General features: G+C 41.5%; 1 protein-coding gene across 4 annotated transcripts in view; it reads right to left on the reverse strand.

The window, feature by feature from the left end:
- The window catches only part of MTUS2 (microtubule associated scaffold protein 2), a 247,728-nt gene that overhangs the window by 51,656 nt on the left and 178,443 nt on the right, over positions 1-17,629 (reverse strand). For all 4 annotated transcript variants that reach the window (XM_072326396.1, XM_072326397.1, XM_072326398.1 and 1 more), the window contains one exon: positions 3,266-3,421. In XM_072326396.1, coding sequence (XP_072182497.1) covers positions 3,266-3,421 — 156 coding nt within the window. The remainder of the gene's footprint in view (positions 1-3,265; positions 3,422-17,629) is intronic.

Below are 17,629 nucleotides of genomic sequence, written 5' to 3' on the forward strand. Positions count from 1 at the left end.
TTAATGGGAAGTGTCTGCAAGGGAGAACACAGCAGCAGCAGGCTCTCCTCCTCCATCCCTGACAGCACACTGGTGCTCATTTTTCCCCCTCATGCTGACCTTAGCTCATCCCTTACCCCCCTGGCTCTGTGTTGTCTGGGTTTTGCAGAACCTGATTAAAAGAAGCACATTTTACAGTGTGAGCTCGCCGATAAAAGCTGTAATAACACCGGCCTCCTATTTTTCATCTTGACTGATTGCATTTAACAGCCTGCCCTGTTACATATGATTTACTGGTACTTGTAAAAGCTTGAGAATTGACTGGGTTAGTTTTCTGAACAATACTTTTGATTGTCTTTAATTTAATGGGCCAAGCAGAAACAAGTTGCCCAAATGAATTCTTTATCACTGCTGTCACTGCATGTGAATTATGGGGTTTCTTATGGGGAATAATACCCACGTGTCTGTGAGATAAACATCAAATAAGAATTAATAGGCTGAAACAGGTATTCCATTACGCATGCACAAAATCCCACAACAGGACATAAAGAATACATAAAAACCTTCAGCTCTGTAATTATATGGACTGATGTCTGCCAAGTCCATCTTGGTGGGCAGGGCTGAGGTCTGGAACAAGAGGCAAGCTGATCTGATGCATCAGACTAGGACACAGAAGCCTAAGGACTTGCTGAGAGAGCGCTTCACCCCTGTGTTCAGGTTTTCAATGAAGAAGGGAAGAATTTGCTCAGTATCAGTCCTAATGGATGCCAGAGTATCTACCTGTCAGCAGGACTTTGCATGTTCTAGCCACTTTTCTAGCCACCTTATTGTTTACCTGAGGTCTGCAGCCAGCTGAGATACCTAAGGACTTTCCCAGAAGAATCTAGGCATGAAAAGGAAACTACAAAAAGAGGTTTCAGGCCATATGCATGATTTCAGTGTTGTTTCTTCCTGTCCAAATTATGACAGAATTAGATCCTGGTTTCATTTACAATCTGGACTGTCCCACAGTGAGGATTAAGCAACAGGGTTTGTAAAACACCTCCCCAGAAGGGTGAGAAGCTGTTAATCTGCCTCTGAGCATTTCCTCCTGCAGATATTGCCACATTTTTCTACATTTAAAACAAAATTCAGCATGTGTGTGCATCAAAGATCACATATTTTTATCAGCGTGCGGAAGGAAGAAACTTATATATTTTCCAAAGTGGATCTTAGTGCAAAGTTCCAGATGGAGAGATGCTTTTACCTAAGTCTTCAAACAAAATACAAAGCAATAATGGAAATGGTAGGGACTAATGGTTATCACTGCATTTCTCAAAACAGCTTAAAATTATAAGTGAAATCACAGGACATCTACCAGTTGTTCCTTTCAAGTATTTTGCATTGTTTTCTTCTTTCCAAAGTCAAGAAACAGTCAGTTCATGTCTTCATGAACAATCTGCATGACAATGGATTTTCACCGCTATTGTCTCATGCCAGAACTTTTTCATCATCTGAATCACTGCAAAGCAGCAGTTATGAAAGTCCTTTTTCATTAATTAAAGGTGATCTATGCCCTCCAGTCCAATTTATTTGACAAGCAATTTTACTGCAATATCAGGAGAGTAATCTTTCTTGAGCAGTTGTCTTTTTTTCTTTCTAATGAGAATTGGCAGTGCAGGTGGTCTTCTCAGGTAACATCTAACACATGAAAGCTCATTTTTTCCTCATTAATGTAGGTAGATATGCTGCTTTTTGAAATCATTTCCTATTCATAAGTAGTTAAAGTACGGTAATTCTTTGTATTTGAAATACAAACACATTTCTTACATCACTTGATTTTAACTTTCTGTATATTTAAGAGACCAACTTCCATTTAGTGAAATACTTTCTATGCTCTTTACTTTTGTGGAAGATCCTGTTTACAATACATTCAGTGTCTGTACACCTTATCAACCCTACTTATGTAACTGCCATATTGTGCACAGGAGGTTGGGTGCAGTGTGTGTTTATAAATGCACATGCAACATAAAGCTCTACTGCAATTGTTACTAGGAGTAATAATTACTAGGACTGCTGGAATATTACACCTAGAATACCTATTATACCGCTGTCCAAATACACAGAACACGTAGAAGGTATAATTGTGGTCTCTCTGCTTTCAAAAGCTTTACCACACAGAATCATAGAATCACAAGGTTGGAAAGGACCTACAAGATCATCCAGTCCAACCATCCTCCCATTACCGTTAATTACCGAGGATTAATTTTTGCTATTTTTTCAAGCATTTTTGAAATACTTATTTTACCTCTCTGGTCCCTTACTGTTATCAGTCTTCTGCTCTGTGATGTCCAGTGCTACTGACAGATTTGCCTGGCATAGACAAGTCGCCTGTGGCAACCACAGCCCTTCCTTCCATTTGCAATGGCAGTACAAGCAGACCTTGTACAGAGGCTGTGAATGTAGACTTCCAACTATACAGCCTCTCTGCTCCAGGACATCCTTTTGGAGTGTGGCTTTTTCAACACACCCACATACTTTCTCTGGCATATTTAAAACATGGCATCTGACACAGTTTTAAAGGGCTTTTGTTAGATGCCTTTATTTTCCTGGGATCATAAAGCCCAGAGCAATATGAACACTTCGCTGCCCTTTCTCCTCTTGCTTCATTTGATCTGTAGCATCTTCCTTCCAATTTAATAGAGTTCAATCTTAAAAAGATGGTTTGGAGTGTCATCATTTAAAAGATGTGCAGAACTGTCCAAGGAATAATTAAAGAGAATACATTATGCCCTATAGAGTTCCCTATCACATTGGGATGCACAGACAACATTCATACATTATTGCAAGAAAAGCAGAATTAGACTTGCTAAAAAAATTGTCATTATTGTTGTTTCGAGTTATCCTTGCTTCCAACAGATACTCTGTATTGTGAGGAATCATAACACTGTTCTAATAAAAGAATTCTTGACTTGACCCAGGTCATTCTGTGATTCTGTGAAGTCTTAGAGCAGTGCTTGCACTGAGTCAACGACATTTCTGCTTCTCACACTGCCTTGTCTTTAAGGAGGTGGGAATGCACAGAAAGCTGAGAGGAGGACAACTGACCCAAATCGACCACAGCAGGTGGTGAAATACATTTCAAAAAAGACCCAATGCAAATGGAGACTGAATCAGCACTTTGCCAATATCCCATGAATGGCATGAAAATTAATCGAGTAAGCAGTAAAATGGCATCATAACACAGTTTCTATATTTCTTGGCATAATAAAGATGTATTTCAAGTACTCATATTTGGAACACCTACCAGAAGGTGCAGTGGCAGTTTTTGGTGCTGGAAGTAAACTCCTGCGAGGAGTCGCTGTGCTGCTCGATACCTGCGTTGTGCTCTTGCCCTTGGGTACGTCTTTAGAAGGTGCAGATACCTTAGGAATGGTTTGTTCTTCATTTCCAAAGCTGGAACCTGCAGGAGACCAAAACTGCCCTAATTATAAGTTCATTAAAAAATGCATGTGAACAGCTCGTATTAGCAATTATAATCTACAAAAACATATTACCATTTAAACTTAGGCAAAACTAAATGGATTTTCTCCAGTACAAATGGTTACATAGAAATAGTTCCGGGCAACTTACTTAAATGCTAAGTGTTGGTGGCTGTTGGATTCTAACCCTACGAAGGACAGAAAATTCCTTTTTGGCTAGCTCTTTAAAGGTATCTGCCTGTGAGGCCCTGAAGAAAATCAAAAGGTTTCTAAATCAGTGACTATAGCAATTTTTTGAGACACAATAGTTGCTGCAGGAGCCACCCAATACCCCCATATTAAGACTTGTGCCTTCCTGGCTCTTACTGTCGAGGGCAATAGCAGGTCTCAGAGGTGCAAGGCACTGAACTCTCCCACCCAGGAGAGATTTCCTACAAGTATTTCCCCAGATCACACTCAGACATTTGAATAATAAGCTGAAAAAATAATTCTGCCTTAACTCTCACATCCACTTCAATCACACTCTCATATTGAATCTTGGGTTGCCAAGGTTTCCAGTTTATATCAAGCTCTTTCAAAACCTATAATGGGTTTGCTTTCCTTCTGCTTTTCCCACCTAGGGAATAATCACATCCCAGGCTCCTTGTAGATATAAGGAAATCAATCTTTTCTTAACATTTGAAAAAGGCAAAGTTGGAGTGTCTTCTTTATCTATTGAGTAGAAAGCCCCTAAGAAGCAAAAGATTGCAGCAAGTATGAACCCGAACATTTGCAAAAGAATGAATGTTTTGCTTGAAAAACTGAGCAGAGACAGATGCAAGGAACACACAGGATTTCAGAAAATGACTATAATTTTTATTTTCATTATTTAAGAAAGATGCAATACAACACAATACTGTTTAGGTACTGCCTGCAGGGAAATGATAACATTCTTAAAATAATCGGCACGTTCAAGTTCTTGGTCTTCTTAAGATGTAGGATTCTTATATCTGTGCAAGTAAGATTTTTTTAGCATCCTTACTGAAAATCCACTAGGGAAGAAAGCTAGAAAAGGGAACCCGCTTTTCTAATAAAAGAAGAATATACCTTCTGGCTCTGACAAAACCGTGTAAGTTCTTAGGTGTCTTTAGGATTGTCCGTATACAACTTAATTTAATGTACTTAAACAGCAGTACACATGGATTTCTATGAAAACATTTGACCTTTGCACAACTATTTAGCCACATTAAAAATTCAAACAAAACGATCTGCTGTTCTCAATGCAAGAGCAGGAAAACCTAAAGCATTCATCATCTTCACGCCCAGGGGCAGATAACAACGCCTCAGCACATGAGACAGTTGCTCTATACCCAAATTACAAGGATTCTTCACCTGTGTAACAACTGAAAACCATGTGCTGAATTATCTGCTGATGAAAGACTGCTGACTTCAGTAAAGTCATGTCAGTGAAACAGCTGCAGCTGTGCCCAAGGACAGGGGCATCTTAAGGCAAATGTGTCTGCTTCAATCTGTTTGTATCCTCACAAAGCTACTGCTGGTTTAGATATGCACCCACCCCACCACTTTGGGTATCAGCATTTGGAGAAAAAAATAATGATTTCCTTGGCTCTCTGAAGTTTAAATCATAGAATGGCAAACCTTGAGGAGGAAACTATTCCTGTTGTTTGCAGAAACATGCAATTCAAATGCTCTTTAACTGAAGCCACATATACCTATCCTTTATTCTCTGCTGTGAAATGCATTAGAGAGAGCATTTCTATTCAAAAATCTGCAGTTCCCCTGCTGAAGAATGAAGCGTCAAGGGGAGTTACATAAACTCTTATTAAATAAAATAATTTCTTTCGGTCTCAAAGATGGAGTGCAGCTAGCTACAAACACCTCTGCCATCCAAAGCACAGCACATAGGATCTGCTTATTAAAGACATGGTGGATGCAGAGGCTGACAAACATGACCTGGTGAGGTTCCCTGAATCAAGAATTCCTTGGACTGCACACCTACTCTGTGGGCTGAGCAAACCCCACCTGAAGGAGAAAGTAAGGCTGCACCTTGAGTACTGTGATAAATTTTGGGCCTCTCACTACACAAAGGGCATACAGGCCGTGGAGTAGAACGGCAAGGAAGCTGTGAGGGATCTGGAGCACAAGTCTGATGGGGAATGGCTGAAGGAGCTGGGATTGTTCAGTCTGGAGAAGAGGAGGCTCAGGGGAGACCTTTTTGCTCTGTACAACTGCCTGAAATGGGGGTCAGCTTCTTCTCCCATGTAACTAGTTATAGGACAAGCAGTAATGGCCTTAAGTTGCACCAAGGTATGTTTAGGTTGGGTGTAAATAAGAATTTCTTCTTGGAAGGAGCAGTGATGCAGTGGCACAGCTGCCAGGGAGGTGGTGCAGTCACTGTCCCTGGAGGCATTCAAGAGAGAAGCAGCCCTACAGTCCCAAGGGCAGTGTAGCTGGAAGGTAGAGCACTCTGAAGCTCCCTACAGCCTGGGAGAGGCACATAGAGGAGCAAGCTGTCCCTGTGTTCTAGGTAACCACATCCCTTCTATATTGTACCTCTTCCCTCCTACTCCACTACTTCTGCTTTTTATTTGAAACGTAGGAGATTCCTTGCTTGCCTTTGAAGCACCTGGTAAGTAATTTGGGTTCACCTGTATAAATCACTCTTTATTTTCGCAGACTCTGTTTTCTATGCAAAACAGCACAGCTGACTTCGCAGGAAAGTATTTAGAAGAGTATTAACAATCTGCTGGAGCTATAGGCCTTCAGTCTAACTTTCAGCACTTCCTCACTATGAGCCCCATAGAATTCTACTCTAGAGGTTGTGAAAAAATACAGGGGAGAAGGTTTTTGAAGACTTGCAAGAACCATGGAGGGTCCCGGCTGCACCCATGCAACCCTACAGCATTAAAGTAGAGAAGGCATGCAGAAGTCATGGCTGGAGGAGGCTCTAAGCAGGCTGATCTAGCTGTAGGTGACCCTGTTCACTGCAAGGAGTAGGACTAGGTAACCCTTAAAGGTCCCTTCCAACTCAAATGATTCTATGAAGTCAAGGGCTGCATATTCAGAGAAAGCCATGACCAAAATCCCACAGGTTCCCATATGGTTAAGCCACCCTCTGTCTGTATGCACTCCTTAAAATCATGATGTCTTCTTCACCATCTGACCCTGCCCTGCAGTAGCTTGCTTCTTGGAAGAGGAAGACTCTTATGTGCCACCAGGAGGAACCATTCCTTTTCATGAATTACTTACTTTGACAAGAAGTGTACTAGGCCAAGTCACATGGGCAGGTCTTGTTCTGAGAGAAGAAAGCAATAGGATGGGCTGCATTCTGGAGCCTCACAGCCATGGCTTTCCCGTTTGTGCTCAATGGTAATTGAGTCTGCTTTTGTTAGAGGATTTGGGTGCTTCCTAGAAAAATAGCTTCTCTGACAATGCTTGTGGGTCCTCAAGTACAAGCGTAGCTGCTTCTGTGGCTCCCTGAATCATGGGCCGCTATGTGAAGCCTTTTGAAACGCAGCAAGTTTCCAGCTCTTCACAGCAGGTCAAGCATTCTCTGTGCTGGCAGCAGGCATGGAGCTGCAATCACACCTGAGACAATGGGAACGTGCTAGCATCACAAATTTTTTCACCCAAGTACAAACATTTACCCAGGGTAGTATGAAGTCCTTCAGAGACTCTTACACACTACTTGACTCCACGTTTAATAGCAACAAAGGTACGTCTAGTTGTTGCAATAACAATCCAATATCACTACTGTTTCTAAAGCACTTTCCAGTCATAAAACAAAACGAGCTTTCCAAATAACAAAAGGATGAAGGAGTTCAGCTGCTCTCAAAATCCACACAGCAAGGGAACAGCAGAGACAGGCAGAAAAAAGAACATGCAGGAAAACCTGATGATGAATGAGCCTAGAATGTATTTTCGTGGCCTGCAGGACGTTGGGATGTATAGGATGTATTGTTCCGCTGAGTTTTTCTAGGCTGCACTTCTGTGCCCCAGTTTCCAAGCACCAAATGAAATTTTAAATCACTGCCGTGGGTAATGCTCTGATAAGGAAAATGCTTGAACTACTGTGAATAATCAGGTGATATTTAAAAATGCAAGACGCGCTTTTCACTACACTGGGACACACGCCCATCCTTTAACTAAGGCCCACTATTTATTTATGACTTTTATCTATAGAATGGCAGTTTTTATAGATGGATACCAAGATTTGCCACTTGCCGAGTAAGCGTTTTATTTCTCAGCTTATTGTGTTACCGTTTTATAGCTCAACACTCCAAAGTTAAATATAATGCTTCACAGCGTAATCATCGGCAGGCACAAGTGAATGTACAGCTCTGAAGCAATGCCACTGTCCAAGTGGTACACTGTGATCCTTGGGGGAAACTGTGCTGTTATGATGCTAAGATAGTAAATGAAATTATCAGATGGTTATTTTGTTATTTTATCTTTGCAGAGAGCCAGCTCCCATAGTTCCAAATGGGTCCACACAAGTCCAAATGGGCAATAGATCAGGGAAGAGCTGGTGACAGGTCTCTCATCCATCCAGAACAAGTAGCTGCGTAAGGACTGATGCTCAAACCTAGATTACTTGCTATGGAGTATTTTTTCCCATTACATATTTCTAGCTCAGAGGTGTCTTAGTAATCTTCCTTACCACATTCAATTTAAAGAGAGCTTATTCATGCCCATGTGCCTTTATAAAATCTGATCTGTCAGAAGTCTTAATGTTCAAAACAGAAAACCAGTTTGTGAATTCTGAGCTTGATAACTGCCATTCAAATAAGAAGCCAAATCTTTGGTGTCTGTCAGCAAAGGAGCCAGTTTCCCAAGTTCAGGTGGGTCTGGGTCTCTGTAGTGTAGGTAGGACCTCTGGGGCAGCCCCTTTACCACCAAGGGAGGGAGTGTGGTGCTTCTCCAGATCTCATGACTTTTTGGACAGCTCAGATGAATCCCACCAGCACTGATGAACATTGTTAGAGCGTGAATACAGACAACATATGAGGTCCTCTCATAGAATCACAGAATGGCCTGGACCGAAAAGGACCACAGTGATCATCTGGTTTCAACCCCCCTGCAACGTGCAGGGTTGCCAACCACTAGAGCAGGCTGCCCAGATGACATGTAATAACTTCTCCTGTTCTGGGACCTCAGTTGTATGATCCTCATTTGGATATGACACCTTTGCTCTAGTTTTAGGTTGCAGTTTGAGCCTAAATACTCCCAAAATTTAGCCCTAATTCCATTAACCAAAATGTATTTGAAGAGTCCACTGCCTATAAAGCTGATGAAAGGCAAATTGGGCAGAGTAATGTTTTAACTTCTCATGTCTTCTCTTATGAAGACAGGCTGGGGGACCTGGACTGGATCAGCCTGGAGAGAAGACTCAGGGGAGATCCTACTTAAGCCTTCCAATGTTTAATGAGAGCTTAAAAACAGAAGGTAAATAAACTTTTTACATGGATAGACAGTGATAAGGGGAAACAATTTCAAACTGAAAGACAGGAGACTTAGATTAGACATCAGGAGGAAATTTTTCACTGAGAGAGTAGTGAGGCACTGGCACAGGCTGCCCAGAGAGGCTGTTGATGCGCCATCCCTGGAGGTTTTCAAGGCCAGGCTGGACAGGGCCATGGGCATCCTGGTCTGGTGTCTGATTTAGTGATTTATTCACCATAAATACGAATAATTCTTCATAACACAGAAGGCAGGAGAACAATTTTTCCTGTCCATACTGGTTTGTTCGGCTGTGTTTATCACCTCCCATAGCTATAGGTGTACAACAGCATGGTAGAAACAATCAGGCTTTGTGGCATTTCTGTAACTGACTCAGTAGAAAAAGTAAAATGGATAATCCAGTTCTGTAAGTTCACATGGAACTTAAAACTTATCCTTTTTACTCATTTTGATTACTTGAAGTTTTTGATACTTAGAGTAATTCTTGAGGCACTGACCTAACTTCAGTGTCCTTCATACATAATAGATACAAAAAATAGAGCCTTCTGCCAATGCACTTTCTTGTATCGATATTTATTCATCTCACCTCACCAATTAAAATGCATATTTTAGGATCCAGTTAAATGGATTTCTTATTTGGGTGGAGTTACATGTTGCTCCCTACAGAAGTGTTACAAACTTCATTGGACAAAGTGAAAATTTCACCATAAAATAAAACTTCTACCTCTTTAAATGGAAACGGCAGGCAGTTTTCTGACTACGTCACACTTTGGATCATATAGCACACCTTATTTGGGCTCTTCTGAAAACTTAAAACACTACCAGTCAAGGTGAGTATTCCAATATGGTATCAAATTTGCCTGTATGTTGATGGTAGCTTTGCCCATCACTGGGCTGGAAAAATTGGCGTATCAACCTTCTGAAAGGGTCATCTCTTGGCATATGTTGGAGCTGAGCTATCAAAGGCAAAGAGTCCAGAATGTGAAAGTCATTCATGAGCAGATCATCCCCACAAACTTTCCTTGTTCAGTGTACAACTCTGACCACTGTGACACGAAACACCCCATGCCACAAATACCCTGATGGAGTATCTAATGTGGAGCTGAGGCGGTAGGACTGCATACTGGGGACTGTGGCTATGACCCAGGAAAAGTGCTACACTCTCTATACTAAACAAAAAAGCATGTGGTTTTCAGGACAGAATCACAGTTTTACTTCAGATATTTATCTGGTAGAGAGTCATACTATCTCAGATAAAAATGAGTGAATGCAAATCCAGGGCCACCTCTCCATTGCCCAGCAGAGTAGTTTTCCACATGCGGCGGTCTCCAAGCAGTTGGAGTAACACCAAGCACTGATGGCATTTTTGCCAAAAGAGAAAATCAATGCTCTAAAGCATTAATGGCAAGTATCAACCTACCTCAGGAGGAATTTTTCCTGGGTAGTAACATTTTGATGTTCCTGCGTAGGCTTCAGTCCCAGCATTCACATTTCTGCAAACACCAGTTCTACAAAACAACTTGTGCTCATAACCATCTGCTCCAATGGCACCATGCCTACTTCTAAATTGGCAAGTCATTTTTAACAGGGCACGGGCCCCCATGAAAGATAGGATTAGAAGTGACATCTGCTCTGTAAGAAGTTCCCTCTGAAGGCAAGAAGTGCCAAATTAGAGCCTTTTTGTAAGGAATAACATCTGGTGACACTTGTGGGCATCATACCATTAATAAATGCCTCTTTCCAGGAATTGCTACTTCAATTATTCTTGAGTGCTAAAGGAGTGCCATATTTGGACACTTACAGAGTAAAATCCTTGGTAAAAGTATTAATGATGTTCCAACTGTGTTGCTGAATGTCCAGCAGTTTTAGCAATCCAAGCTGGATGCCACAGATCATCAGACAAGGAAAATGTAAGCAATGGCCTTGCAAATGTCAGTATGTGAGGTCTGGTAGCAACCAGTCTTGTTCCCTACTGCCAAGCCACAACGTGCTATAGCTTACATGGAATTGTGCTAGATTGAAAAGTTAGTAAATGTGTCTGCCTCCTTCCTTGGCATAACGATGTCTTCAGAGCATGATATATGGGCTAAGGAGGGGAGATGCCACACTGAAACCTCAAAGATGGACATTCAGTGTGCTCAGACCATATGCACACCCTTGTGAGCAATATGCTGTTCAAGAAAAATATCTGCCTACCTTTTGTAATAGTAGCTTGGGTTAGCTGACCTGCAACATTTGAGTTCTCTTCTTCCTCATCACAGGAGGCTTCAGTGGGTGGAACCATCCACCCTGCTGTACATGAGACACTGTGCTCCAGAGGACAAGGAAAGAGGCAGGGAACTCTCATCACTCATGTCCAAGAAGCTGCCTAATTGTCATGGAACTGTAAGGGGCAGGATGGAATGCTCCCCATCAGGCAAAGCCTATGAAATCCCAGCAGCAGTGTGGGAAGAGGAGGGACCCACTGACCTATGAGCTGTCCCTTCATTTTCACATTAGGGGGACCAAGGTGAGGGGGGCCCTGATATCAGCTGAGACTGAAGACTTCAGGTTGACAGCGCACACTTCATCAGAGCTTCTCTCTGAGGATCTTAGGGGCGGTGTCAAAGGCCCTGCTGAAGTTCAAGTAGACAATATCTGCTGATGTTTTTCTATACAAAACATCTCAACCAATTTGATCAAAGTATGTTTAGTAAATGCTGTCAATTGTGAGGAGCTTGGAAGTAAAACTGCAATTCAGATACACCTGGAGGGAGAAAACATCAAGCAAAACAGATGCGTTTTACAGATGGCATTATCCATGGAGTCTATATTTTCATTTTCCAGTGTGACCTATTACAAACCTTACCTCATGTTTACTAAAAAGTCTTTCATAGATGCTATTGAGCAAAATGCAGTTATTTTACAAGTCAGCAGTACTAGATGCTATGACCCAGTGACCCAGTTAAGTAAGTTTTACAAACTGCTTTAGCTCTATTTCTGCAAAATGAAATAATCTAAACCAGCTGGTCTATAATATTTTGCAGGGAACAGATGTTAAATTGCATTCATTTCATGAAACGAAAGCTATTCAAGCGTATATAAAAGCAAAATTATATTGAAACCCACGGGGAGTACATAGAAGATGTCATTCTTAAAAGCTTCCAGTGCTTTTACAGAAGAAAAATCTTGTTTTTTCACTTGTTGAGGTATTAAGCATTTTGTTCATTTGATCCTTTTACAATTCCTTTTTCCCTTCCTATTCAAGTTTTACTGGATGGTAGTAGCAGCATACAAGTTAGTGGCTCCTCTTCATGAAATAAATGCTGCTAATAAGTAATATCATGTAAAGACTAACTGAAGCACGTAGAAGTGATTTCCACAAGGTTATAAAGATAGAGCCTGGAGTAGAACAGTGAAAGGGGAATAATAAACAAAGAACCCTAATTTCCACTGTCAGGCTGTGAAAAATGACAATACACTGCTATTTGCTCAGACAACAGGCGATATCAATGATGGTATTATGCTACCATCTACACTCAGGATGCACATTTCTTGCTGGGTTGAATGTATCTAGGGGAACTGTCAAAAACATCACGCTTCCCCGGACTTGCACAAGTTGCTGGCATTGAAATTACACAAGATACAACAAGCTCATTAAATCTTTCCTGGTCTTCTGCATCAGGCGCGAGTTGCTGCTGGGTTGGAAATGTAACCGCACCATCTATTTCAATGTGGCATAGTATTGTGACATATAGATAAAGACGTCTTTAGGATTGACCGTCAATGTTATTACTTAAATGACAATAAAACACAATAAAACACAATAAAGGCTACGACTTTCTAAAATATCCATGTCTGAAGGTAAAAGACTCCTCTGTTTTATTCCAACAAACATTCACCCCCAGCACTTTTATGATTGTTCTTGTTTTAAGACAGCAAAGCTACTCCTTGTAAACACTCTTAAGTAGAGCATCCCGAGTCATCTGTGCCAGAACCAAACCCTCTGAAAATGGATAGTGCTTCAGTCACAACCTTGTTAGGACCTCGTCAGGTGCATCATTCACACAAACTAGCAAAAAAACATCTTCTTTTTCAAAACTTCACATTCAATGGGAGAGGAGGCTAATGGCTGGCAGTGAAGTTAGGATGTAGATCATCATCTTTTTTTTTCAAGCAGCAGGAAACCACCATAGAGGAGCACAATGAATTAGTATTTCAAGGGAGATACCAACTCCCTTTGGAGATGACTGCTTACAACCAACTTGCAGGCTTTGCACAGATCTGATCCCAAGAGTCCACATTTTGCCATGAACAATACTTAGCCATAAAGCACCCCATGAATGCTCTTTACAGACAAGTGGGAAGGCCTCTTCTGAGTTTGCTTGCTTTCAGCAACCCGCAACACAGTTGGGAAGCCTGAGGCTCCCTGCCTACAAAATGGGGAGAGGCTGAAAGAGCTGGGATTGTTCAGTGTGGAGAAGAGGAGGCTCAGGGGCAATCTTATCGCTCTGTACAGCTGCCTGAAAGGAGCTGAAAGGTGGGTGTTGGCCTCTTCTCCCAGTAGCAGCAATTGGATGAGAGGGAATAGCCTGAAGTTGCACTAAGGGAGGTTCAGGTTGTATATTATGAAACATTCATTTTCAGAAATAGGAGCAATGCATTGGAACAGGCTGCCCAGGGAGGAGTAGATGCACTGTCTCTGGAGGTGTTCAACAGACATGGAGCTGTGGTATTGAGGCATGTAGTTCATGGGCAATATTGGCGGTAGGTGGACAGTAGGACTAGATAATCTTAGATCAGATAATTTCAAATTAGGCAATGATTAAAAGCTAATTACTTGAACTTGAATTCACATTTATAAACTCTTCATTTACTGTGTCACATCTAAATTCATGAGGGCCTACTGTGATCATTCAGAACTTCCAAGCAATGGTCTTTCAAAGGTTTGGGTACTTGGTTGGATTTGGGGCTCTGATCAGGTAGGGAATTGGTTACTTAATTTTGCATAACGAGTCTATTTATAAGAACATGTTTCTAAATCCATCATGAAGCAAATTTCTGATGATACAAAAAGATGTAATTACATGCACCTTTGCCAACACTCTTCTCCTTAATTAGGACCTTTGAAGATAAATTCCCTTGCCCATCTCTAACAAGTGAAAACTCAGCTGCAGGATTAACGAGGAATATCCTATTAATTTCACCTCTGTAAGAATTCTCCTGTAGTTAAGTCCTTAAAGGGACTGCTGAAATGAAAGCTTTTTAATCATACACTTGATATATGAGCTATTGAAGTAGAAGAGCTTCTCGTTTTGTACTACAATTTTGAATTCCAGTAGATTTTTGAAGATATCTGAAATTATTCACAGGTTTAAGAAAAGCTACGTATAGTTGAGTGGGGGGAGAGGCGAATTTGAGTTATGTTAAGGAGTCATAAAGTAGATCCAGAAATATGGTCTGCGGTGTTTGATACTAACACAAATCATCCTTTTTGTATTGCAGGTGCATTTAATTAATAGTACTGTGCGAGTGCAGGAATATTAAACCATTGCCTACAATAAAGTCGTAATCCAAGTGATTTCCACAGTACTTCCATAGCAGGAAAAAATCCTCAAAGCCACACACTCTTGATGAGGAGTTCGATAGCTCTTAGCACTGCTGAGGATGGGCAGCAGCCTTGGGAGAGCTCAAGGGGCATATCTGCCCCACAGATCCTGCACTGCTTTGCTGGCTCTGCAGTGTTCCTTTCTTCTCCACAACCTGGCAGCCCCACTGCATGCCCTTGGTGTTTCTCCTACACTTCTGAAGGCAGGTGATTATGTGAAAACCACAGCTGCTGCTATTGCAAAGGAAACGTTTTCTCCTTCTTCAGCATGGAAGTATAACCCAAGGGCATCTCCCAGATCTTTTTTTAAAGAAATACACTGTTTATTTTGAATGGACTCTGATATTGAATCACACTATTGTGGGAGGACAGAAGTTAAGGTTGCATTTGCTCCAAGAAGAGCTTAAGAAGCTCCTCTACATTAAACATAAACAAAGACCTGAATCCATTTGGTTTTCAGTCCCTGACACTTTGAGCACAGATTTGTATCAGGAAGGAGAAGAAGGAGGAGAGAAGGAGCTGCTGTTCATTCCTGAATTCTCCAGCAGTCTTCATGAAGGACTTGTCCAGCCCATCCCAGCCCTACGCACACAGCTCTACCTCTGTGTGAAGCAAGGGAAGGATGCAGGCAATGGCAAATTGTCTTCATACTGAAACACTGAATGAAATCTGTGATGATTAGTAGGACAGTACTTTGCATTGAGGACAAATCCTGGGCAATCAGTCTCGCTTCTCCAGCATCATTATTTAAGCAAGACAGCTATGAAGATTAATTGCAAATTGCTTTGGATTAAAGGCATTAAGTAAATATTAGTTACTGTTGTTAAGAGCATTTCAAAACAAACAAGCAAACAAATAAATCAGGTTATCTGCAAATGAGATGAAGTTGATCTGCTTTCATCTGCAGCCATGCAGTTCTGGTAAATGGGAGAAATCTTTGGTCAAAGTCACTTCCAACCATGCTGTGAGTGCCCATGGTGCAATACTGCAGTAGTAACTCATTAATGAAGCCCATCTTTATCTTGACAGCTTTCATTTTAAAACCATGTGGCTACTACCGCTGTTTGTCTACAGGAGGAATGATGTGCTAGGTAATGAGTAATTCATGGGTTTAAATATGAAGGGAATAAATTAAGCTTTAAAAAATTTATAAGATGCTGCTGAGGGTCTATTGTGAATTTTCAGAGCGAAACCCCTATCTAGTTTTACTCGCATTGAAAGTAGGTGGAAATTATATTCTATTACACTTATAATTCCTTAAAATCATGGGAAATTTGGAAAATTAAAATGATCTGAATGGGGAATTTAAGAATGAATGTATCACACAGAATAGGAGCAAGCACTGGGTCTGGTTGCAGTACTGCTCCATGTACTCACTCCTCTAATAGCCAACTCTGAGTTTATTCCAGTGTTATTTTAGCATAAAAGATATGAAAAGAGATAATGGGGGAGCTGCATGAGCAGGTTTTCAGATGGAATTTGAGACCTGAGACAGCTGACAGAGCAGCAGTGAAAGCTGCTTTTCTTTTTAGGAATCCATCCAGAATCCAAGCTACGAACTCCCCATTTCCTGACCATATTTCCCAAACTGCATGCTGTTGCCCTGGAAGTGAAGCTGCTAATAGGTTAACAGTGGCTGGGGGACATTTACGCTACACATGGGGTATTATTCACATTACTTGTTTATTTTATATATATATATATATATAATATATAATATATATTACTTGTTTATTTATATATTGCTTGATATACAAATAACCTTCATTATGGTAAGTATGAACATTGATCTGCTACCACAGGCAGAGCAGTGCAAACAAGCTGTGAATTACCAAGAACAATCCATCTCTACTAGGGCTGAACTGCTAGTGGGACAGTTCAGCCTGTTCTCTCTTCTTTAAAAGATAGAGACTATTTCAGATTCCATCCAACAACCAGTCCGTGCAGGGCCACTCATAGTCACTTTGGAAACACCTTTGGAAGGCAATGGTGTTACGTGAGGAATCAAATCCACTTCACAGAATCACACAATCGTTTGAGTTGGAAGGGACCCTTAAAGGTCTTCTAGTCCAACTCCACTGCCACGGACACTTATTTAGGCAAACAGAGCTCAGCACTGGCACTGCCCTTCTGTGAAAGCTGGTGACTTGCTGGGACTTTCCACAAGGGCTGGAAGTTGCTGGTTTCCACATTAGCTACACAAATGACAACTCCCCAGATATCCTCACAGAAATGCTGTCAAAAGCAAGGAGTCATCCGGGGTAATATCCACTTGGAAGGATTGTGATTACAGTCTCACAGCATGAGAGCATACTCCTGCCCAAACATGAGGTGAGCTCCTAACTGCTGTTTGCTAGCAGGTGTCCAGGCTGTTGCCAAAGGATGGGTTTTGCTGGCAGTGCTGGGTTCAGACAGGACCATGCCTGACACTTGTGTCTCAAGCACACAGAGAGGAACTGCTGTGCCTGGCATCCTTCCCCACACACATGAACAGGGAGGGAAAGAAAGGCCACCTCTTATAAATGCTTCTGATTCTCCCTGCTTCATCTGCTTGCATTCCGTTGTGCACTTCCTGAACAGTAGCTAGGCATAGGTGGGTAGCAAAGAAGGTAGGTGCTGTGGCACTAGCCCTGGGGGACACACACAAAGGTAGCATGTTGTGCTTTAGACAGTGTCTCTCCTAGGGAAGGTATAGCCACTGTGAGAAGTCTAGATCCACTCCACCAGAATGCCATGCTTAAAACAGGCAGTGATTTGTCAGTAGCTGCAAAAAACAAAAGCAAACAGCTTTTCCTTTTGTAAGTGGTAAATTTTTTTTCTTCTGGATTTATATGGCACACTTTCCTGAACTTCATCTGAGTTTGGTTTCGAGTCTTGTTTATATAATGAACAGCCTGAAAAATATACTGGCTTTTTCAGATTCGTCAGCACACCAGATTTGCTCTGTAAGGTCTGTGATTTGGTAGGAACTGATAACAAAACTGTAACTGTTACACCTCAGACAGGGCTTTTCGTGGAGCTCTTTGCATTCTCTGGAATGCAGAAAAAAGACCAGCTTTTAACAAAGTGTTCCTGTGAATCCAGAAATGTAACATCCTGCAGATAAGCCTCTGAACTGGATTAATTTGGGGGAGCTGGGGAG

The sequence above is a fragment of the Excalfactoria chinensis genome, chromosome 1 (genome assembly GCF_039878825.1).
Source record: "Excalfactoria chinensis isolate bCotChi1 chromosome 1, bCotChi1.hap2, whole genome shotgun sequence".
NCBI classification, from domain to species: domain Eukaryota; kingdom Metazoa; phylum Chordata; class Aves; order Galliformes; family Phasianidae; genus Excalfactoria; species Excalfactoria chinensis.